This window comes from Myotis daubentonii, chromosome 13 (genome assembly GCF_963259705.1).
Source record: "Myotis daubentonii chromosome 13, mMyoDau2.1, whole genome shotgun sequence".
NCBI classification, from domain to species: Eukaryota; Metazoa; Chordata; class Mammalia; order Chiroptera; family Vespertilionidae; genus Myotis; species Myotis daubentonii.
The window spans coordinates 60514859-60537793 of NC_081852.1; the positions used below are offsets into that span (position 1 = coordinate 60514859).

Genomic DNA, 22935 nt, shown 5'->3' on the forward strand with positions numbered 1-22935 from the left:
AAGCACATACACCACCAATGGTTACTTCGAGCCGCTGACGAGCAGCAGTGAAGCCAGCCCGGCCGCTGCGGGGGACAGTCCCCCAGCGGGTGTGGGTGTTATTGTCGCGGGAGCTTTGAGTGTTTGTGTTTCAGGGGACCTGCTCCTCCTGAAAAGATCAATTATAATAAAGTGCGGCGAGTGTCTGTACCAAAGCATCCCGATCCGCCCGAGAGAACGAATCTGCGAGTTTCCCGGGAAGCTCCTGAGGACACGTGGGCCCTCAGGAACCGCCTGGAACGGGAATGCCCTGCACACGGGTCCAGGCAGGGGCAGAGCCGGGCTGGTGGGGGTCACGCAGGCTCTGGAGGTGCTCACGGCCCTGATGGTCCACGTGGCGGATGGGAAGGTGACAGGAGAGAACAAAGCACGAGGAACCGTCGTCCCTGCCCGTTTAACCGATGCGACGGCAGGAGTCTGCCCTCCCCCCAGGAGACTCGCGGACCTTCCCTCTCTCACTGGGCGATTCCTTTGGAACATCTGAAGGGGAAACCCGCCAGGGCACCCAATGAGGCGGACGACCCCTTTCCCCTGCAATGACATGGAGTCCCAGAGGGTCCAGGTGCACCCCAGTCCACTGGTGACCAGGTCCACCCGGCCAGCCAGCCACCCACGGCCTGGAGGAGGGTCAGGCCCAACCTCCTTGAGTCTCACAACAGGTGGGGCGAATGAGCAGCCACCGCCTATGACTAGAGAGTAGACAACAGGCTGCCTGCAATTTAGTCTTCCAAACTACGAAAAAGGTTTACAGTGGCGAGGTTACAATCTTCCAGTGCTGCATCCTGCATTCTCCTAAGGTGGTTTACATGGAAAAAATAATCAACAAAGGTAAGCCTCTGACCCTGAGAGACGAAGCCTGTGCCCTCGGTTCCGGCTTCCTGGCTCCAAAATTCCTACTGCTCTGTCCGCACCGTAGGTGTGCCCGGGGCGGGGCAGGCCATCTCTCAAGCCATCAGATACTGTAATCACCTTAATGGGAAACTACAGTCCCCAGAGAGCACTAGAGAAATAAACATCCCACGGCCCTTCTCCTTCGATTTTAGACATTGCAGGACCATGACAAGGTCAAAGCCGTGTGGCCTCCTGGTGACGGGGCGGAGAAAGCAGCCTGGCTCTGGCAAGCAGCCAGCCACTCCTGGACGTGACGTTGTTAATGGGAACTTGATGTTGACAGGAAGTTATAAAATTGAGACTGTTACACCGCTTTCCAAAACGATATTCTTCACTCAAACATTTCTAGGGAAGGAGAGTAATTTATACAAAAAAAAAGAAAGAAAAAGAAACCACTGTATGAAGCTGTATATACAGGGTGGGGCTAAAGGAGGTTTACAGTTGTTCGTATGGAAAATACAATAATTGATAAGTAATAATAAAAAATAAACTGTTTTCCATACTCACATCTGTAAACCTACGTTTGCCCACCTGTGCAGTCAGATGGCTAAGGTGGGAACAGGAGTCACATGTCCGAAGGGGAGAACAAGGGTACTCAGTCCCTGCGCCACCGTCATCAGCAGGGCTGGCGGACGTGGCCTTGGGGTGCATCGGCTCTACCTGCCCGAGGCCAAGTGAGGTTGGGAAGGCCCCCTCCAGGGCGGGTAGGGCAGCACCCAGTTCTATCAGGCGGTCAGAAGCCTTTCTACACACACACACACACACACACACACACACACACACACACACGGCCCAGACCGCATCAAAGGTGAATCTAGCCACAGCTTGAGGTTCTAGCCAGGGCAATGAAAAAGCAGAAATAAAAGGCATCGTGATTCTCTATAAAGAAAATCTTAGGGAACCTGGGAAGCAATTCCTAGAACTCATAAGTGAATTTAGTAAGGCGGCAGAATATAAGATCAACATACAAAAGTCAATTGTTACATCCCAGCAGCAATAAAAGTAAAGTTTTAAAAGGATTTTGAATACCATCGATCATTCAGAAATCAGATTTATAAAGACGAGGCAGGATCTCTAAGCTGGACACAACTGCTGAGAAAAATGAAGGAGAAACTGAACAAATGCAGAGATAAACTAAGTCATTAGCTTCAAAATTAAAAAGGTGTCAACCCGCCCCAAACTGATAATAGACTCAATGAGGTCCCAAGCAAAATACCAATATACTTTCCTTTTTTAAGAAATTGACACCTTGATTGTAAAGGTAACATGGAAAATCAAGACACCTAAAAGCCAAAACAATCTGTTTTCCCCCTAAAATAAAGTTGGAGGACTCCCATTACCTTCATTCCAAGCATCAAGTCAACATGGTTCTGATGTAGGACAGATGAAGTGAGCACATGTACAAAACCGTCCAGACCCCTCTGACCCTCACATGTGTGGTCAATTGATTTTTGTCAAAGGCACCAAGACGATTCAAGGGAAGAGGAAAGTTGTTGTTTCCAACAAATAATGCTGAAACAACTAAATAACGATGTGGAAGAAGTCAACTGAGTGCCTCACAACAAAGTAATTTGAGATATAGCTCATGTACCCAAATAAAAGGTTAAAATGATAAAGCTTTTAGAAATTGATTATTTTATTTTTTCCATCACCAGTTATCCTCTCATGCCCTCTTCCACCTCTACCCCAAAATCACCACACTGTTGGCCATATCCATGAGTTCTCTCTTTTATTTATGTTTTTGCTCAATCCCTCCACAACCTCAACCTCCCCCCATCAGAGCTGATAAAGCTTTTAAAAGGACTTATAGGAAAACGTATTGGTGAAATTACATTAGGCAAGATTTCTTAGAGACAAAACTTCTACCCATTAAAAGACTACTAGGAAATAAAACACAAGCCCCACCTGTGAGGAAATCATCACTATACATACATTTGATAAACAACCTGTACCCAGAACAAATCAATAAAAAACAAGATGACGCAAATTAAAAATGGGCACAGGGCTGGCAGACCCCTCACAGTGAAAAGGCAGATATGGTGGGTAAGGGGTGTAGATTAGGCCATCAGGCAAGTGCAGACTGAAACCACGAGATCCCACTACTTACCCACTGGAGCCTAAAACGTTAAGAACTAACACCAAGGGCCGGGGAGAGAGCACACCCCCCTCCCCCAAACCCCTGGGGGGAACGTAAAAGGTCTGACTTTGGGGAAAGTTCTAGCAATTTCTCATGAGGGTAAACACATTTGCCAGGCAATCCAGAAATTCCACACCTGGTCATTTACTCAGGAGAAATGAAAGCACGTGTCCCGCAAGAGGCAGGGACCCGGATACTCACGGCAGTTTTACTCATAGCAGCCGAACATTGGACGCAAACGCTCACCAACAGATTAGACCAGGGGTCCTCAAACTTTTTAAACTGGGGGCCGGTTCACTGTCCCGCAGACCGTTGGAGGGCCGGACTATAGTTTAAAAAAAAAACTATGAACAAATTCCTATGCACACTGCACATATCTTATTTTGAAGTAAAAAAACAAAACGGGAACAAATACAATATTTGTATTTGCATGTGGCCCGCGGGCCGTAGTTTGAGGACCCCTGGATTAGACAAACAAGCTGCGGGGTCCTCCACAGCCAACCCCTCAGCAATGACAGAGGACGAGCCACTCACGACACACAGGCCCTGGAGAACCTCAACGCACTGCTGAGCCGCACGGAAGACAACTTTCTACGAAGCTTAAGAGCCAGTAAGATGAGTCCCTGAGACATAAATCACAACACTGGACGCCAGGGAGGGGGACTGGATGTAAGGGAGTGCAGGGAGCCTCTGGGAGTGTTTCCTGTCTTGACTGGGTTGGTGGGTACAGGGTTGTACAGCACTGTATAAACTCGCTGTACGCTTAAAAAATCCAAGGATTTTACTATGTAATGTTTATTGTTAATTCTGAGTATGCATACAGATTTTTATGCTATTCTTTAACGCTTCATGTCCCTCCCAAAATTAACCATATATATGGATGTCTGTGTAGAGTTATATAAACCAGGCTTCTCGGTGTCCCCCCAAAACCTCTTTCCCAGTTCTTCCTTACACACAGAGACCCCCATGTTAGCCAATACAGGACAACCCAGCGGGCCTTCCAGCTAGGTGTGATCACGTGACCGTTCTAGCCAAGGAGACGAGAGAAAACATCAGCTGCCCCTCTGGAGAGGGAGGCGGGCGGTGTTCCTCTTCCCTGCTGCTGCCCGGAGTCTGGCCGGCAGCGCCAGGACAGGGCCCACGAGAGGCGCAGAGCCGCCCCCGACTCCCCCGTGAGCTGCCTGAGCCACAGCTGCACCTACTGCAGCCAGCATTGGAGGCCGTGTCCCAGGCTGAGCCTAATCTGAGCTCGATTCACAGAAACTCAAGATCCGTCCTATTCTGTGGTCCATAACGAGCATTCAGCGCAACATGTCTTACAACGCTTTCTTTTTTTCCTTCATCCCCAAGCTTACTTTACAGAGTGGTTTTTAAACAAACAAATTCAACACAAGCGAACATGCTAAGAGACACAATGGCATCTCCCCCCAGAAATTACTTGGTGCCTGTGATTTTCCCAACACGCCACCAGCTGGCTGTCGGGAGCGGAGGAGCACATGGCTCAAAGGGGTGCCTAGTTCTGTCTTCAGAACGTCTATCGATTGTAACAGGCGGCTCGACAGGAAAAGCTCGACAGCACAGGCGAGAAGCGGAATTTATGACGGCCGGTGCTCATTATGGCGGCCTCTGACAGGGCCATTAGAGTCGATTTTTATGTTGCTTATGTATTTTCTTTATCTAATGTCCCTGGCATTGTGTTTATTAGCCAGTTGACAAACACCGGGCTTGGAAGTGGCTGGTTTTTCCCCTCCTGGCAGAAATAACGAGAACCGCCGCTTTAGCCCGACTCCAGAGTCAATGACGGAGGAAATCCGATGTTACATCTCAGACGGAGCACTGAGCCCGGCTCTCCATGTTTACGCTCTTGCATCAGGGAAACAGAGTGGAGATGGTCCACCGAGCGAGGGCAGCCCTGACCTCACGCTGCAAAGGGGTTCCTGCCTCCTCCCCAGCTGCACTGAGAGGCCAAGGCGCTCCCGACTGGGCCAGTGCAGGAGGCTGGTGTGACGCTCACCTGGCCCACTGACCTGGGCAGACGGGCCCCAGCTTAAACGCCAAGATTGAGCAGGCACCTGCGTCACCCCGTTTCCAGAGAAATCCCACATCACGCGTGAAGACTCAGCCTTCAATGGTCACAATCAAGCAATGCCTCTCACCAAACCCCTGGGAGCTGCTGATCAGGGTATGTCCCTGGGGTTCACCAGAGGGGGGGCTTCCAGGGCGTCCAGCACAGGAGCCGGAAATGAAGGACGCGGACGCCCACTTGGGCTAGTTTCTGTGACTGCCCGTGGCTCCCACTACCCGTGGCCCAGGGAAACCAAGCAGGAACCATGCCGGTTCCTTCTGTCGCTCTGAGCCACCACCCAGAGGGTGTCCCACAGGAGTCACTCACCCAGCGGCCGCCGGCGTCCCGCCCAGCAGGCTGATCCCGTGCAGGCCCTGCTCGCACCCGGAGATCCGGAGCTGCCCCACGGGGCTGGCCACCACTCTGTGCTTCACCTCGCAGGCCGCGTCCATCCTCCCTCGGACCTAAGGACACATTTGAAGCGGGTGAGAACGTGTGTGGGAGAGAGTGGGTCGCTCTTACAGCTCCACGGAAACCCCCGTGTTTAAGCGGGAAACATCTTCAAAGCTTCCCCCCATGTTTGGAGTTTGGTCAGACACGGTGTCATTCCTACCGTACAGCTACTTTGAGGACAGAAGAGCCCCATCGTCGCCGTGGGCAGCGCCCTCGCCTTTGCTCCGCAGTTACCCCCCTCCTCCTCCACTGCTGATGAGCACCGGAGGTGAGACGAGACCCTTTGCAAGAGCTCCTAAAACTAGGCTCCCCTACTTTCCAAAAGCAATTAAACCATCACCCCAGTTCTCACCAGTGAAAGCCGCACACAGACCACAGCACGTGGAATAAAGCGCGTGTCGGAGTAACGGTTACCGGAGCGGGTGTGGCAGCCCGCCCCTGCACCGCCACCTGTGGCAGAAGGCGGTCGGGAGGCAGAGCCCTTGGAATGCAACTCGCAGGCTTTGCAAAGCTTCCAAATGTGCTTACACTGGAACGAATGTGAATGCACAGAAGCATCCCTGACGCGTCCTCCAGGTCAGTGGTGGCAGATGTCGCCTTTGGGCAGCACAGGCTGAAAGGGAGCAGATTCACCAAGAGCAGCGAGAGGCCAGCAAGGGGAGAAGGCCGGTTGCTAGTTTATAACAGTCCCTCTCACCCTGGGGAGCCAAGGAGTCAGTAACGCACGGGAGGGCGGAGGGGTGCACGCCTGGACCAGCCAGCCCTGTCCTCCTCGCCCTCCGCCTCCGCAACCAGCCCAGCGCCATGTCCCTCCTCCTAAGCCCACGCTTCCCGCAGTCCCACCCCCCACCCAACCTCGCGAGGTAAACTGGCACAGCTGGGCCGCCCGCCCATCAAGACCCTGAGGGCTCCTGACTAGAGCTGACTGCTCCCTCCCCATCTCCATCTCCACTTGGCTGTCCTGTGGGCACCTCAAGTGGCCTTGTCCCAAACGGTCACCTGCATGCATTCCTCCCATGTGGGGCATTTCGGAGAAGGCACCGTCCATCCCTGCCCACCCGAAGCCGGGTTACCTCCTTCCTGCACCAGCCTCACCTGCCCCGCAAGCCCGGCTCTCACATGCATGCTGTCCTCCTCCAGCTGCCCCTCCTCCATGCCTCCCTCCTGCTCCCAGGTACATCTAGACCAGGGGTGGGCAAACTTTTTAAACAGGGGCCAGTTCACTGTCCCTCAGACATTCCACACATGCGCACTGCGGGCCCGGGACGAGTCAGCTGCTAAGCAGGACAGGCAGCAGCGGCAAAATCACCAGGCGGGCCGGATAAATGTTTTCGGCGGGCCGCATGTGGCCCGCGGGCCGTAGTTTGAGGACCCCTGATCTAGACCCTTGAAGGGGTCAAAGGCGTTCCCCCAACCACACCGTGTGTAAGCAGTGCCCTGAGATCCCATCCCAAGCCCCCAGGCTCCAGAGCCGCCCTGTCCCATCCCCATTTTCTGTGCAAACCGAAGGGGGTTTGAACCAGGTTCCTCTCCAGGTCCCATGGGAGCACAGGGGGTTTTGCTGGGAAACCTGCTCAATGTCCCTGAATGGCCCACTTCTAGGCACCGCAGCCTGTGGGATAAACCAAGCTTCCGAGAGGGTCCTCCACCCTCCACTTCACCAGGCGGGTCAGGGGTCCCACCCACCACCTGTCACTGTGGCTCGGGGCCACAGGGCTTTGCCCTGAAGGATAAAGGGCACCTGACTCTCAGGGTTGGCACAGGGCTGGCCCGAACCTGTGTACAGACCTGGCAGCTGGGAAGGACTTGGCATTAGTTATCCCAGCCACAATCGACATTTAACCAATGGCCCTGGCCTTTGACCTTGTCACCGAGGGTGCTCTACCCTCTGCAGAATCTTACCCAACAGCCTCAAAAGCTGATCACTCTTCAAAAACAGGTGGCCACCCCTTCTCCCAGCCCCCTGGGGGCCTCCCTCATTTCTTGGGGCCAGAACCCACAGCTGCCCCCCACCCCGCACATCTGGGGACATTTCCAATCCCCCTGAGCCACTGGCAGGTGCCGAGGCAGGACATTCGCTGCCACCAGTCAGGGTCCCACTGATGGCAGAAGCATCACGCACGTGTGCTGGACTGGACAGTCAGTGTGTCCACCACCCGGGCCAAGGGTCCAGGCCCCATTTTCCAGAGCAGGCTCCCAGAGGAGTGCTCCGGGGCCCAGGGAGCAGCTGGACACCCCACCCGTCCCGGGAACACTCAGCCCGCACATTAGCATGTTAAAGCTCGGAGCAGTCTCGCAGCAAAACCGGCTCATGTGTGTTTACATAGCCCTGTGAATGGGCTCCCCACGACCTGGCCTCCCCCCGGGGTCCCGCTCAGAAGCACTGGCCCCGGCAGGCCCACAGCTGTTTCCCAGCAGATCCGGGCCCAGGAGACCTGGCTCAGGCCCCAGATCTGGAGCCTGACACGCCCCGAGCCCCCTCTCGGGCAGGGCTCCCCGTGGCGGGCTCCAGAAGCTGAGACGGGCTAATTTAAGCACAAAAGCAATTACGGAAAGGCTGTTCCATAACTCAGAACTTCTGGGAAGGCTGGAGAAGCCGCTCAGAAAACTGTAGGAACCGAGGCTGGCCTCAGTCCAGCGCAGCCAAGACCGGGCCTCAGGAAACATCTGCGGGGACAGCCAGGGACTGCAGGCATGCAGCTGCCGCTGTTGCCACCGTTGCCCCTGGAAACAGGATGTTGCAGCCACCGTCAATTCCCTGCTGCCCACCTCCCTGTCACTTGCCTCTGATTCAAGGCCCAGGCAGGAGCCCAGAGCTGGCTCGGGGGCCAAGCCAGCGCACGCCTGCGCCGAGTGGCAGGGGGAAGGGGTGGCTGCCAGGGGAGGAGGGCTGTGCCCACATCAGCCCCGAAGGAGGACGGGGACGCAGCACTGCTGCAGAAATTCAGCAGGAGCTGGAGCGAAGGTGCCGTGTCCATGCCCCTCCCGGGCCTCAATGTCCTCATCGATAAAGTAGGAATAATAACACTGACTGCAGCCTCGCTGGGCTGTTCCGTGGGACCAACGGGAGAACTCAGGGGAAGCCCTGGATGTGCCGGTGGGCAGGCAGCCCTGAAGGCCAAGGACCTGCATCCCCGCCGGGACACATCCACCCCCACCCGCTCCAAGAGCGCCCAGGGAGACCCCAGAGTGCAGAGGAGGGCCGGGAGGTCAGGGGGCCGATGAAGGTGACTGAGGACGCAGGGCCTGAGGGTCGCCTGTCGGACTTCACCCCCCTGTCCCAGTGCCAGGCTCTGGCCAGGCTGACTGGCTGAACCTCGGAGGCCGTGAGCCTGGCTGCAGCGGGCAAGGGCTGCTGGCCACGCCTGGCGAGGCCCGAGCTGCAGTGGCTGCATCCACCCCAAACAGCACCCAGCACCCAGCGCCTGTGCTTCGGACCTGGACCACAGGGATCGGCGGCTCGGCCTGCCCACCGCTGCCCCCGCCCTGCTGTCCGCAGGACCAGCACCACAAGCCCAGCAACACGGCGCTGTCCCTGGGCTGCCAGGTCCGAGCTCCCGCCAGGATCAGGCTGCCCTGTGGCATTGAGAACAAGCCGGCGGACCTGCACGGCTGCCAAAGCCACAGGCCCCCAGGTCAATCCCAGAGCGAGGGAGGCCCATCCACATCAGCCAGGGACCGAAAGCGCACTATCAGTCAGAACTGAGCAACCGGCAAGTCCCAAACCTAAGTCCGAACGAGGCACGTGTCCCTCCTGACCACGTCCCGTCAGCGGGTCCTTTAGTTCTGTGACATCGGAGGGAGTGGCTCCTTAGCCTCTGAGTTTCTGAGCCTGTTAGCAGCAGCGTTGCTGAAGATAATGCACCGCGACCCACCGACGGCCACTCTGGCAAACGAGGAAAAGCAGCAACTGTTCTACCAGCAACATAACATTCTATCCACCCTGCTAGGAACAGGCTCAGACGCCACAGAAACCCACACAGGAAGCTCTGTCCCTCAGACAACAGGGCGCTTGGCACGCCCTTCCACAGTGAGAGTGACAACCCGCTGAACGCTGACTCCTGCGACAGAACGGAGAATGTCCCTGGGACGGGAGCGCGGCCGCTGGCATGGCCGGCAGTGTGGTGACGGGAAGCCCAGCCTGAAGTGGCAGGTGGGTTTGTTCCTCGTGCCACGGAGCTGGCAGGCCGGCAGAGGGCTGGGAGACGCCTGCGGATGAGATGGGGTGTCGCAGCCCTCGGCAGGGACCCGCAGAGGCTAGAAACCGGGTGGCAAGCAGAGGAGGCTCATAGCAGAGGAGGCATCGGGGAGGGAGGGCGTCTCAACACAGGCTGGTGGCAGGCACCGCCTGGCAGGCCCCAAAGGCACACACACCCGGGGCTGCCACGGACGCGGGGGCACAGAGAGGCGGCGGAATTCAAGCTGTGTGAGTACGACAGCCCTGGCCCTGACCCCCCACCCTGCGATGCCACCACGCTCCAGGGCCCAGCCGGCCATTGGGCTCCAGTGACAAAATCCCACCCACACCGGCCATGAGCACGAGCCTGACCCCGTCAGCCATGAAGGGAAAGGCCCTGAAGACACTCACTTGGCGGAGACCACAATATTCACAGCCCTGCCCGGGCATCAGGCTCAGGGCCACGCGGGTCCCCACTGGCCTTGGGGAGGCTACAGCTGGGGCGGGAAGGCAGCCGCTGTGGGGGAGCAGGGCCACACTTTGGGGGAGACGTGAGCAGCTAAGACATTTTGGAGAAAATGACGTCTACAGAGACCTGAATGACGAGAAGGAGCTGGCAGGTGAGAGGCAGTAGGTGCTGGGCAGGTGGAGGGGAACATGGCATGAAGCAGGGCTGGGAGGCTGGCCATGAGGCCTGGGGTACCCGAGAGAGAAGTGCGGGGAGACACATGGCCAAGGGTGCAACACAGCCTGTTCGGCCGGTGCCGAGTCTGGCTTTGTCCTTGAGACCCCAAACTTTAAACCAGGGGCAGTCCACCTGACTGCGTGGTGTTAGGCCGGGAGACTGGAGCACCCTGGCCCTGACGCTGTGAGCCACCAGCACAGACTGGGGAATCCTCTCTTCTTCAGCCTGGAGCAGTCCTAACTGATCCTGCCAGGTGCCAGAATACAGCCAGAACACTGCACGTGCTCAGTAAATACTTGCTGAATAGATGATCTGATTATAGGAATCATTCCAGTCCATTCCAGGAGACTCCAGCACTCATGAGCCCATAGCTGGGGGGAGGTCTGGTGCCTGGGGAGTCCAGGAGGGCTTCCTGGAGGAGGGGCCGACATAGGAAAGCAAGCAGGCATTTTCTGGGGGAGGGGTGGGGAGGAGAGATGGGGGCAGGCGGGTCACTTGCTAAGACTCTGGTGCTAGAGAGCGCCCAGGGCATCTGGGGACTTGGGAGGCAGCCTGGTCACAGGAGGGAGCAACCCGTGTTAGAGGAGGCCACTGTTGTAGCTGCTACAGCAGTGAGGACCCAGTGTGGGAGACAGGAGAGGGAGGGCAGACGGTGACACCGATGCCCCCGAGAACGTCCCATCCAGGGCAGAGGAAGGGCACACTGTTTCTAGAACCTCCTCCATGATGGACAGGCCCGAGTGTGCACAGATTCTTGGGCTAATGGCTGCCTTCCAGGCAAGAACAAGGAGAGAGAGTTTAAAACCCGACCATCGACCATCGATGGCTGCTGAGCACAGCTGTGTGGGAGGAGGCAGCCCCTTAGGACCTCGGGGCAGAGGAAAACGTGCCCAAACTGGGCAAACCAGTGTGAATTTGGAAAACACAAGGCTAGAGGGTGCCAGGGAGGCTCCCAACAAGCCAGTCCCTGAACATTTGCCAAGAACTGCCCCAGACCCGCTCCCGCCTCTGAAACCACGGCCTCCAAGCCCTGGTCTCTCGCCTGGCTTTCACGGGGACTCCACAGGCCACAGTCAGGACACAGGGATTCAACAACCCGCTGCCCGCCCCTCACTCTCGCGGAGCGCACACCCCGCCATCCACAGCCGGCCCGCTCCCCACACCATTGCACGACAGTCACCTAAAGCCACAAGAGCGGCTGACATTAATTGGTGGCAGAAAAAAATGGATTTTTCATGCCTATTAGGAGACCTCTGAAAAAATGAAGTGCGTTTCGTTTCATCCCCCTTTTAACATGAATGGCGTTTAATGTTCGAATTAAGCAGCTGGCGCCAGAGGCCGGGTTCCCGCTGGATGAAAAGCGAGACACCCCGAGCCAGGACTGTGTCCCCCCTCCCCCCCGCTGCTGTGCCATCTCGGGAGCACGCAGGCCAGGCTGCCCTTCCAGAACCTCTTCGCCCTCCGTGCCTTTCCCTTCTAGCCATTCCCAACCTTGGCGTCCCATGAAGAGAACTGGGAAGAGGCTTCTAGAAGGGAGACACGGCCTGCCTTCTCCCAGCCGGTTTACAAACAAGGCACCCAGATGTTGGCCTCGGTACCTGCCCCAAGTCAGCGGGCACGGGGTCCCCGGTGAGCCCAAGGCCGTCCCCGGGCGTCCTGTCCCCGTGGCCCGGGCACCGCAGAGGGTGGCAGATGAAGTCCCCTTTATCCCCAACGAAGGAGAAGTTTCACAACGTTTCGCCGTGAAGGCCTCTCGGCGAGCCTGCGGCGTGATTTATGACGGTGTCCCCATGTTCCAGACACGCTCCGGGGGCCGCGGCGAGCAAGGCCTTGATGGCATGAGGGGGGGAGGAGGGTGCGGGGGGGGGGGGGAGCAGGCGCTGTTCCCACAACAAGGCCGGGCTGCCAACCAATGCACATGCTCTGATCGATGCCGGGCAGGAAATTTCACGCTCCAAATTAGCTGCCTTCTGCCCAGAACCTATCAGTGGCTTGATAACTTGAACATATAATTCTATACCTTTTACTCTTTAAACAATAATTCAACCTAATCCTGTGGCTGAAGCCAAGATTTCCAGCCCGAAAGTGCACTTGCCATTTGATTAAATACTAATAAATGCAAGAATAAAACACCAGTCCTTTATCTTACAGTGAATTCTTCAAAAAACCATAAACTCTCAAAATTCATTATTTCTCTGGAGAAGGGGACAGGTTCTTCCCCTCAAAGACAGCTTAGCAGCCTCAGAGTCTTAATTAGAACAGTTACCACAGGATTTATAGTCCGGGCTTACAGCAAAAAGGCGTCGCCCTCCAGGTTCTTCTACTTCAGGTGACCTGCCAGTCAGAAGGGCCTCAGGCGGGGCATCTGGGCAGCCAGCAATGGACAACATCACAGACGGGTCTGCGGTGCCCCCTGAACAGAAGACTGACCCTCCACTCACAGACCTGTGACCCTCCACACACAGACCTCCGGTCCCAAACGAGGCAGGCGAGTCAGTGTAAACCAGGACACACGGATGTCCTCGGGCCTTCTTGCCACGTGTTTGGTACTTGAAAATGGGTGAAATATGTTCACGTCTCACCCATTAACAAGGACACGGGGAAATGCTGACAAAGGAAGATGGTGAAGGATGCGGAGTCGGAGACTTGTTTTCTGTGGTTGTAACCAGCACACGGAGCCGCGGCGACGACAGGACCCTCCTGCAGTGATGGACAGGCCGCGGGGCGACGTCCAGGGGGGCATTCCATCCTGTGACTGCGGGACTCAGCCCAGGACACCTGCCCGGGCCGTGAGGATGGAGGGGCCACAGCCGTAGGTCGGAGGCTCAGGGCTGAAGCCCAGAGATTCTGGCATCGCTGAATGAGTCAGGCAGTGGTGAGCCAGAATCACATGGTCCTCTGTCACTGCAGGTGCCAAAGACACAACCCATCACAGCCAGACCCGGGCCCTTCATCCCATCCACCCTGCCATGTCCCACCCTGTTGGGACCACCTCCGCCCCTTCTGCCCCGGCCTCCAGTGTGTGGGACTGAGGAAGCAGCCTGGGCCCATGTGTCCTCTCACAAAAGATGGCAGGCCAGGTCACACCTGCAGGTGTGCACGCGGCTGGACGATTGGTCAGCACCTGTCGCTGAATCCCCTCCACTCCTCCGGGGCTGAGGTGTCCAGCGGCCTGTCCCCAGCCACTGCAGGACTGAGAAGGGCAGGTCTAGGATAGAGGGGCAGGTCCAACCCATCTCTCCCCAGGGCTGTCAGCTGCTGGGGGACAGTCAGAGCCAGCGCCACCCCAGGAACTCGGAGGGCTCAGAAATTCTGTGCTGAGCCCGGCAGAACCCGGCAGAGGGTCAAGGGCAGGGCGCAGGTGAGGCCAGCTCTGGGGCCCGGGATCGGCGACAGTGTTGGAGAAGATGATGGCATCAGATGAGGCCAGGCGGAACTGGAGTGGTTTAATGAAAATTTAATGTTTAATATAGAAAAAATCATTTTGGCTCACGTTACTTGATTGAGACACTTGTTATATACATGGAGAACACATACATAGAATCCACATTCTGCAGAATCTATGCTTCAATAACGACTAAGACCAACTCATTACCAATCAATCTGCCGATGACACAATGACTAAGTATTGTGCAAATATGTTTCCTCAGAAATAGGGATTATTGCAAAATCATACGTACGCTACACCCAATCTCTGTTCAAATAATTGGTCGGTGGCGTCCTATCTTTCGCCCACATCCCCACTTCCACCAGGAAGACCTCTACAGCAGCGTATTTCAGCAACGAACAGAAATGTAAAACTTTGAGGATGTTACTACAAAACTGAGCTGGCACACTTTATCTAAATTACAGCAAAATGAATTCTTCAAACAACATTCGCAGATGAGAATCACACGGACCTGTGATGTTCATTTCAAAGGTAACGGGTTAGAAGAAACACCCGCACTGTCACAGAAGGCAAGCGCTTTGATGATGAACGACTCCTTTACACGCTAAGAACCTAACCAATTAGCGAGCAAACTCACATTAACTATCTTTCTAAAGTGGGTTTTAAGGGAGGATGCTGCCGCTCTCTCCTCTTCTGGGGACTCGGAACACGGACGGTAACGAGGGCACAAAGCCAGCCGTGGACTCCAGGAGCGCTGGCCCGGAAGGCAGAAAACACGCCAACTTACTCCTGGAGTCCTGAGGAGCGTCCTCATGAAACACGGGGTGTCGTCACCTCCCTTGTCTGACAATGTCCGTTAGAAAGTCAGGACTTTCTCTCTTTCCTTTTCTTCCGACACTGAACACCGAGGCCGGGGTGGCTTCTGGAATTGCCGGGGTGGCCCCGCGGGTCAGAAGAAGAGCCCCGCCCTGGCTCACAGGGTCAGCATGGGGCGCCCCGGGCCCCCTGCCCAGGGTGACCCCGAGGGGGCCCACCCAGGAGACTCGGGCAGGGCCACGCCAAGCCAGTGACCAGGTGCATTAGATGCAATGTCCCAGACGTTCCTTTGTTTGAAAGTTACCAATATACTTCTTTTTATTGTGGCAAAGTACACATCATACACATCCACATATAAGCGTACCCATCAGTGACATCACATGCATTCAATGTTGTGTGACCATCACCAGTCTCGCCATCCCCAACAGAAACTGTCCCACTAAACACGGAACCCCTCCCACCCAGACCAGCCCCTGCACCCACCCTCCCACGTCCTGTCTCTCGGAAGCTGACGCTCTAGGAGCTGCATCGGGAATGTGTCCTTTGTGACGGGCTTATTTCATTCAGCGTAATGTCTAACAGGCCCGCCCCCGGTGGAGTGTGGGTCAGAAATCCCTTCCTTTCAAGACGGAATTCTATGCCATGGTACGATGGGACCACATTTGGAGTTTGTCCACTCATTCCTTGATGGACAGCTGGGTTAGCACCAACGCTGGACTATTGTGAACAATGCTGCCATGGCTGTTGGCGCACACCTATCGGTTGGATGCTTTGGGGTACGCCTAGGAGTGGACTGGCTGGGTCATGTGGCCCTCTTGCCCTGTGCCAGCATTCACCCTCTCACATGTCAATCCCGGTGTCTCCCCAAGACACGTGGCCCCCCCCCACCATGTTTTTCATCAGCCAAAACCCTTCTGCAGAGAGGGTCTCCAGGCCCTCGTGGAGCTGCCACCACAGCAACATTCTGCATCGTCTCAGTGTCACCACGGCTGCACCCCAGCACGCAGTGAGGTCCGGCACTCCGCCCCGCTGCACCCCAGGTCCACAGCCACCCCCACACCCAGCAGAGGGCACTGGGGAGTTGCCCCCGCCCCCGCAGCCAGCACTGCTGAGAGGGCACCGGGAGAAGACAGAATGTGCGACATCGTCCGTGTCTCACCACTCTCACACGGCAAGTCCATGGTCTTCCCCGAGACACGTGGCTTCCTGCTAAGCCACACGTTTTTTATAAGAGCATGGCATTCTAGCCGCTGACATAGCCAGTAACCGTTCCCCAAGGAGTCATTCTTGCGGCCGGTACCATCCGGATTTCCTCTCCTGCGCTGACCCCCACCTGGCCGCTCCTGGAGGCCTTTGGGTCACAGCAGAGGGCGCTCATTGTGCAGAAGCCCCAGTGCGAGGACTCCCTGGGCTGGTCCCGGCCCTGCTGGAGATGGGCCTCAGCGCCCCTGCCTCCAGTGTGTGTCCTGAGCGGGCCTACAGGGCCTCTATCCTCCCGGCCAACACGAAGCCCCATGGTTCTGCCCATCACCTGGGAAGTGACATCCCTCCAGGGTGCACCCAGACCCTCTGCTCTTCTTCTTAACTGCCGGCTCTGGAGCAATTTGTTGTCACACCTTCATCAAAAGCTGAAAGACCAGAGATACTTTGTAATTCTTAAAACTTCGATTTTAAAAAAAGTTTTAAGTATTATATATATGGATTTCAATGAATCAGCAACTCCATCTTCCAGAACCCTCCATCACCATGAAGAGCTAAGCAGACAGTAGTAAGAGAAATAAAGTGTCTGGCAGAGTAGAGTTCCTTTTCTAAAGCCACCTCTGGATACGCTGGAAAACCTACCGTAGCAATGATAGCATCTCTCTATCATCCTGCACCAGAATTTTAGCTGGAGACTTAGTCATTCCATCAATTTTAAACAACTTGGAACTACAGTAATTAACTCCTATCACTGTAAAATATTTTCTGCTTAGTGAAACACAACTTTTTCTACAGAAATAATGTGAAGCGTGTAAAGAAATATTAGTGTGCTGGGCAAACAAGAGAGACAGAGCCAACAAAAGTAAGAGGGAACTGTAGGTGTGTGCGTGCAGCTCCTGGGACGTGATCCGCACGGAAGATGCAATTTTGAACGTGGTCTCACGGGGCAGGGACCGCCGTGAGTATCACCTGAACAACAGCCAGCCCACCGTGGGGATGCAATAAAAATTAAACCATCACGAGAGGAACGTGATCCCACAGCTTAAAGCAATATATATTCCAGACGCTCTGGGGCAGCAATAAGCAGCAGCTCGTGCAGGAGAAGCGAAAGTTCCAACCCAGGAGGAAAGAGCAAGCAGAGCCCTTGTAAAGCCAAGTGTCGGACAAGGACTGCCGCTTCCCCTGGAAATGAGGCTGCGCCCCCACGGACTGCGGCCCCCATGGCGGCTCTCTCAGGCCACGGGCCACAGTACTGGGTTCACTCAGTTTCCTTGGGCTAATTAGTTCTTCGAAATAATTAGTAATATCCACAAACCTTCTTCATTACAGGAAATATTATCTTTGCGTTTTTGTTGTTGTTAATCCTCACTTCAGGATATTTTTTCCATTGATTTTTACAGTGAATGGGAGGGAAGGGGCGGGGGGGAGACAGAGAGAGAGAGAGAGAGAGAGAGAGAGAGAGAGAGAGAGAGAGAAACATTGATGTCAGAGAGATATATTGATCGGTTGCCTCCGTATGTGCTCCTTAAACTTCAGAAAATTAACTAGAATTTTCCCCTTCGAACTCTAAATGATTTCATTAGACATGTATTTTTAAAAGTCTGTAATGCTCAGACAAGGGGCACTGCTCAAAAGAGAAGACAGCATCCCAGCCCCTGGCTGCGACAGAATTCCAAGTCCGCTTCTACCTGAGCTGGGAGAAGCGGAAGCAGGAAGCCTCTACATAAAAGGCAACGCAACCAGGCAGAACGCAATCGAAGGTTCTGCCTTCCAAACGCGTTATTGTTGCCAATTAGAAGAATCACTTCGACCTAATTTCAAAGGCACAATCATGCTCAGCAGAAACGGCCTCTTTTTTAAATTTCAAGGAGGATGCGCATGAAGGCCGTAACTCACCCGGCAGCTGTCATACGCCCTCCCTGACGGCAGCGCCGCATTTCATAAATACTCCTCATCGACAAGCCAGGCTAATTCAGGCTAATTTCATTGTAGTTTGGTGCTATCTCACATTTGTGTGCAATTACCTTTATCATGTTATTGCCAAGGCAGAAAGTAATCAGAACAATTATTTGGAAACGGGGGTTTATAAATTCTAAATCACAGTCGCTGGCATTTTTGATAAAACAGCAGCTTTATCTCGGGAAGTGGCAGGGCCGGGGGATAAATCACGCATCAGTCAAGTGTAGCTGACCCCAAGTGCATTGCACAATATCAGAAGTGCTTCCAAAGAAACTTCCGGGCATCATCCATCATCCTTCCTAATCCTAAAGCAGCTGCACACCTGGAGAGCAGGGCTGGAGAATAATCATAATAATAATAAAAAAAGGGAAAATTCGGGCAGCGTGGGCAAAGCCATTGCCTGTCTCCCTTTAAACGGTGAGCTATGGCCCATGCACATAAACAAATAGGACTTTCCAATAACTCCAAATATCTGTATTCATACGCGTCACGCGGCTGTACATATAAATGAAGTAAGGAGGAGAGTCCTGCAAAGGACACGCGCCTGCCCCGCCTGCATTTCTTCTGAAACCCGCTGTCCTGCCGGGTCTGTGCGGGGAGCTGCACACGCACAGCCTCCACATCTGTTCTCTGGTCCTCGTTTGCTCTGAAACTTGATTGCAAAAAAAAAAAGGGGGATGTAACTTGATTTGAAAGACAAGAAAGGGAGGGGCCCTGGAGTCCCCACGTCAGTGTCCCCTAAGTTAATTACAGGTGACAGAGCGCGGGAGTCACACAGGCCATTAGGAAGGCAGCTGGCCGGGTCCCCAATCACATCCTCACACGGAGAAGCCGCCTCGGCCCGGGCCCCAGCTGTCCTTAGGGAACAACGGCCACCGCATCACACCGCGCCCCAGCAGACATTACCCACACCTTGTTTCACGCCCGCGTAGGAGGCCAAAGAAAACAGCCGTGTGGTCGCTGGGCTCCTTTCTGCCAGAGCGCGAACACCCCCAGAAAGAACGCTTCTGCGCCGCGCTGCAGGGACCCCGTGACAAGGACCTGTGGGGAGTCTAGGGGAGGACTGACGTTCTTCAGCGGAAGATCCCTGGCTCCTGGCCAGGTGCTTCACACACGCTCTCTCAGTTACTCCTCCCAGCAAACCGCAGGTAGAGCAAGTCACTTGTAGATGAGGAAACAGCTTGAGGTGTTAAGTGAGCAGCCCAAGGACACGGCATGTAGTGGCAGGTGGGTATTCACAGTCAGACCCCAAGTACTTCAGAGGATTGGCTTCAGCCAGACCCCCGACCGTCCACAGCACAGACATTCCACACTGTATTTGTCAGCACGGGCTGGGTTACTGCGTCGTAACAAACACCACCGAGCCTCCACTCTGGTTTGGGTTCCTCTCCAGAGCAGGGCCTCCGTGTGGGGCGTACACCCACGCAAGCCGCTTCATCTCGCGGCATCGCCAGGACACCCCACACTAGCCTGCCTGCCACCACAGGGGAGGGGCGGGGCGGCCGTGCCCCGGTGGGAAATGGGCCACCCCCCTAGAACAAGGTCTGGACATGTCGGAGGATGTCCGACAAGGTCCAGTCTTCATCTGCTGAAAACCGACCATTGCTGTCAGCTCAGTTTTATAGTCCTCGCCCCCAGCAAACCCCACTTGGTGAAATATGAGTTAGGGCTAAGACCCTACCCAACAAGTGTCCATAAAGATATACATACTTTACAACTGCTGGCCGTCACACCTCTAAGGACGAACACTGCGTGAGCCCCCATTTAAACCATAAAAGCCAACACCTTTTAAAGGGCTTCATGTTCATCTAGCAAACTTTCAATATATCTGTTTACAACAAAGGGAAGTAAGAATCATAACGAATCCTATGTAGCAAAAAGTGCCAATTCAAAGGTAAGGCGGGGAGGGGATGAGGGATATCTGTAACAATGTCAACAATAAAAAATAAAAATGTGTATCTATAAATAAGTAAAATAAAATGGGTTAGTGAAAAACAAAAAACACCCCACTTACTTCATAGAGAATGCTATGAAAGGAAATTATTATTCTTCACATAAAATAATGTTAGAGGACCCTCACTGTTTTATTTCTTCTCAACACGCAACATTGAGATAGTTGAGAAAGAAGCTAATTAACTGGTCCACCTCTTCTGAAAGAAAATTATTTCCTTTCTGTCTATACCAGTCCCAGTGCCAGCCCTGAGTGCCCAGCCACACTTCCCCGAGTCCTTAAAGGAACGCCGCACACCACCTTCCTGCCAGGCCAGCAGACGGAACATTCTCTCCTGCACAAACCGGACTCTGCCATCGGCCCCGTCTGCACCGGTGACCTCAACACCAGCACCGGGCTGGCCAGTCTGTTGGAAGGAACCGCACGGAAGGGAGCTACACGGACCCCAGGAGCCCGCGGCTCTGGCCCCCAGGGAGTTGCAAACGCGGCAAGGGTGCAGGCCGGGATGAACGTGGCTTCGCACTGCAGGTTCCAGGACAAACGCGGCCTTTAGCGTGCTCGCAGGTGACAGACACAGGCACGTGCTGCATCGCGACGTGCTTGCCTGGGTCACAGCAGGTACACAGACCCCTCTGTCCACTGAGAGGGGCCGGGGAGATGGGACGGGAGGACGAGAAGCTCCGTAGGGCCCCGTGGCCCCCTCGCCGCTGGCAGACGGGCATTAACCTTCTCAGTGAAAGCCGTCGGTGGCCTCGGGGACTCAGAACCACAACGCTACGTGTTTACCTCTGAGCTGCGTTGGCGCAGAGATGCAGGTCGGGGGAGGGGACGTGAGTTGTGGCTGGGACAGAAGGTTAAATAGATCATAAATTAAGGTGAGTGTCAGCTGGCCAGCAGCTTTCTATCACATCACAAATCAGACACAGAAACGTCTCCTCCTGCTTAAAATCAGAAGCCACTGAGGATATCCGCTCACAGCTTCTACCCTACAGCCTCTCCTGCCCCAGAGGAGGAGAGAGAAACGGGCACACGAGACCTCCATCCAAGAGCAGCCAGCAGCAGCGGAGAGCTGTGGGCTGCGCACGAGTTTATCTACAACAGGGCACAGCACCACCGTGGCGGGTATTTTTTCCAGAAGCGCCGGGACACCGGGCATCGGAGTTACCCTGGGCTCCGCGGTGGCCCGGGCTGCCGGGCAGAGAGCAGGGAGCAGCGCCCAGGCCAGGCCCAGGGCACAGATGGACGCAATGGCCGGGGACGGCCAGCGGTGTGTTATTTAGACATTTTACAAAGGAAGCGAGAGATTGAAAGCACGTCCAGGAAAACAATACAAATGAAGATTTCACTGACATGTTATGTGCCTTGAGCCCGGGTATTAGTCTTGTTCTAACGGTAGCCTCTCCCCTCCCTGGGCGCTCGTCCGACTTCCACACCCCGTGCAACGTGCTTGCTTCTCCGCATCACAGGGAAGGGTGGCTGGTGAGTCAGCAGGAGGACAGCAGCGCGGGGGCTGGGGGTGCGGGGGCTGGAGGAAGATTAGTGACAATGAAAATTCCAGACACTTGCACTTCCTTAAATATTTATAAAACGGCTTCCCGTTTGTAAGTCCACTTGATCCCAAAGAAGTAAATGATCCATTTTCTTTCCTTAAAAATAGTGAGGATCGAGTTAAGAGGGAGACTCCAAGCGGCCAGCAGCACACCGCACAGCCTCTATCCCAGTGCCCGCTGAGTCCCACGCGCACGGTGAGCCTGCGGTGCCGCCCCCACCACGCAGACCTCCGGGGACTCATGGGGCAGCATCAATCTTGTCCGCGCCATCCTGCTGGACACGGGAGACCCCAAACTGTCCTGCGGGGGCTCTGGGAATGTCATTACATTCCCCGTGACCAGACGCAGGGCTGTTTCTGCAGGAACGCACCGCCCGGTGAAGCCCTGATGTCATTTTCACCACGTGAAGCCGCTCTGCCCAGAAAAGGGGGAGACAGATCCTGGCGGCAAAAGATAAGCCCGCGACAGACCCAATCCCATCCCCGCCTGACAGCGAAGCATGTCCGTGTTATCGCTGCTCCCCTCCGACGAGGTGATACGGGAGGTCAGGGTTGGAGAGAATGGCTCCAGAATTTGGGAACGGGCCCGATGGAAAGAAATGAGAATTTCCTTTCTCTGCAGGCAGACAGGAACTTGCAAGTTCAGCGGGCCATCGATCACCTCCAGCAAGTCATCATCAGCGCGCGGAGCGCGGAGGGAGTGTCTTATCACTTGGCCTATAAAAGCTTCGGCTCCGTGGGGTAAAAACGCACTGAACTTTCATCAGCACTCCATTCTCACAAATAAACCCAAACACCCAATTACCAAGTGACTATTTATAGTTTCTAAAATAACTTAACCCAGTTTTACAAAGCGGATATTTTAAGATTCGTAGAAAACTCCAGCCCGAAGCCAGCATGACAGACTACATTTATTTGGCCTCGGCCCGGAGGATCAAGAGATCTGTAAGCCCCAGTTATGTTATTTGTACCGCAAAATCAACAAGAAATTAGTTTTATTTACAAACAATTACTGGTCACAGGAAACTGAACCATAAATTTAAGCTGTTGATTTTGTCAAAACGCCAAACCCTGGTAAATGGAGCACCGGAGAGGTGACAGGGTCTGGGTGGGGTGTCACCATGTCCGAGTCACTTCAATGGTTTTGCAACACAAGATCATTTCCAACAAGTCCTTCACTCTTCTCTAATTCAGCCCACTTCATCGTCTCAGAGTCCTGTTCAGGCAAATTCCTCTCCCGTGGAGCTGATGTCCGTATTGACACAGCACAGAGAGGGAGTGGTGTGCAATGTGTTCACACACAAAGAAAATCTAACGCTCAGAGCCCTGGTGATAAATAAATATAAATAAAAGCAAAGAAAACCAAATGTTGAAGCAGAAAGAACTCTAAAGCCCACTCAGTACCCTAAGCAAACAGCCCGTCCAGACCGGCATCATCCAACGCAGTCACATGGAGTTACCTGTTTACATTTAACTTAATCAGGACGTAGTAGAATTAAAAATTCAGTTACCAAGTTGCACTCCTCACATTTCAAGTGCCAAGCAGCCGCGTGTGTCTAGGGGCGACCCTACTGGGCAGCACAGACACAGAACATGTCTATCTTTGCCACAGGTTATGCCGACAG

At 54.7% G+C, this 22935-nt stretch overlaps 1 protein-coding gene across 2 annotated transcripts in view; it reads right to left on the bottom strand.

The window, feature by feature from the left end:
• MGMT (O-6-methylguanine-DNA methyltransferase) overlaps nt 1–22935 on the bottom strand; it is a 157372-nt gene that overhangs the window by 118606 nt on the left and 15831 nt on the right. For both annotated transcript variants that reach the window (XM_059661715.1, XM_059661716.1), the window contains exon 2: nt 5460–5596. In XM_059661715.1, the coding sequence (XP_059517698.1) occupies nt 5460–5596 (137 nt within the window). The remainder of the gene's footprint in view (nt 1–5459; nt 5597–22935) is intronic.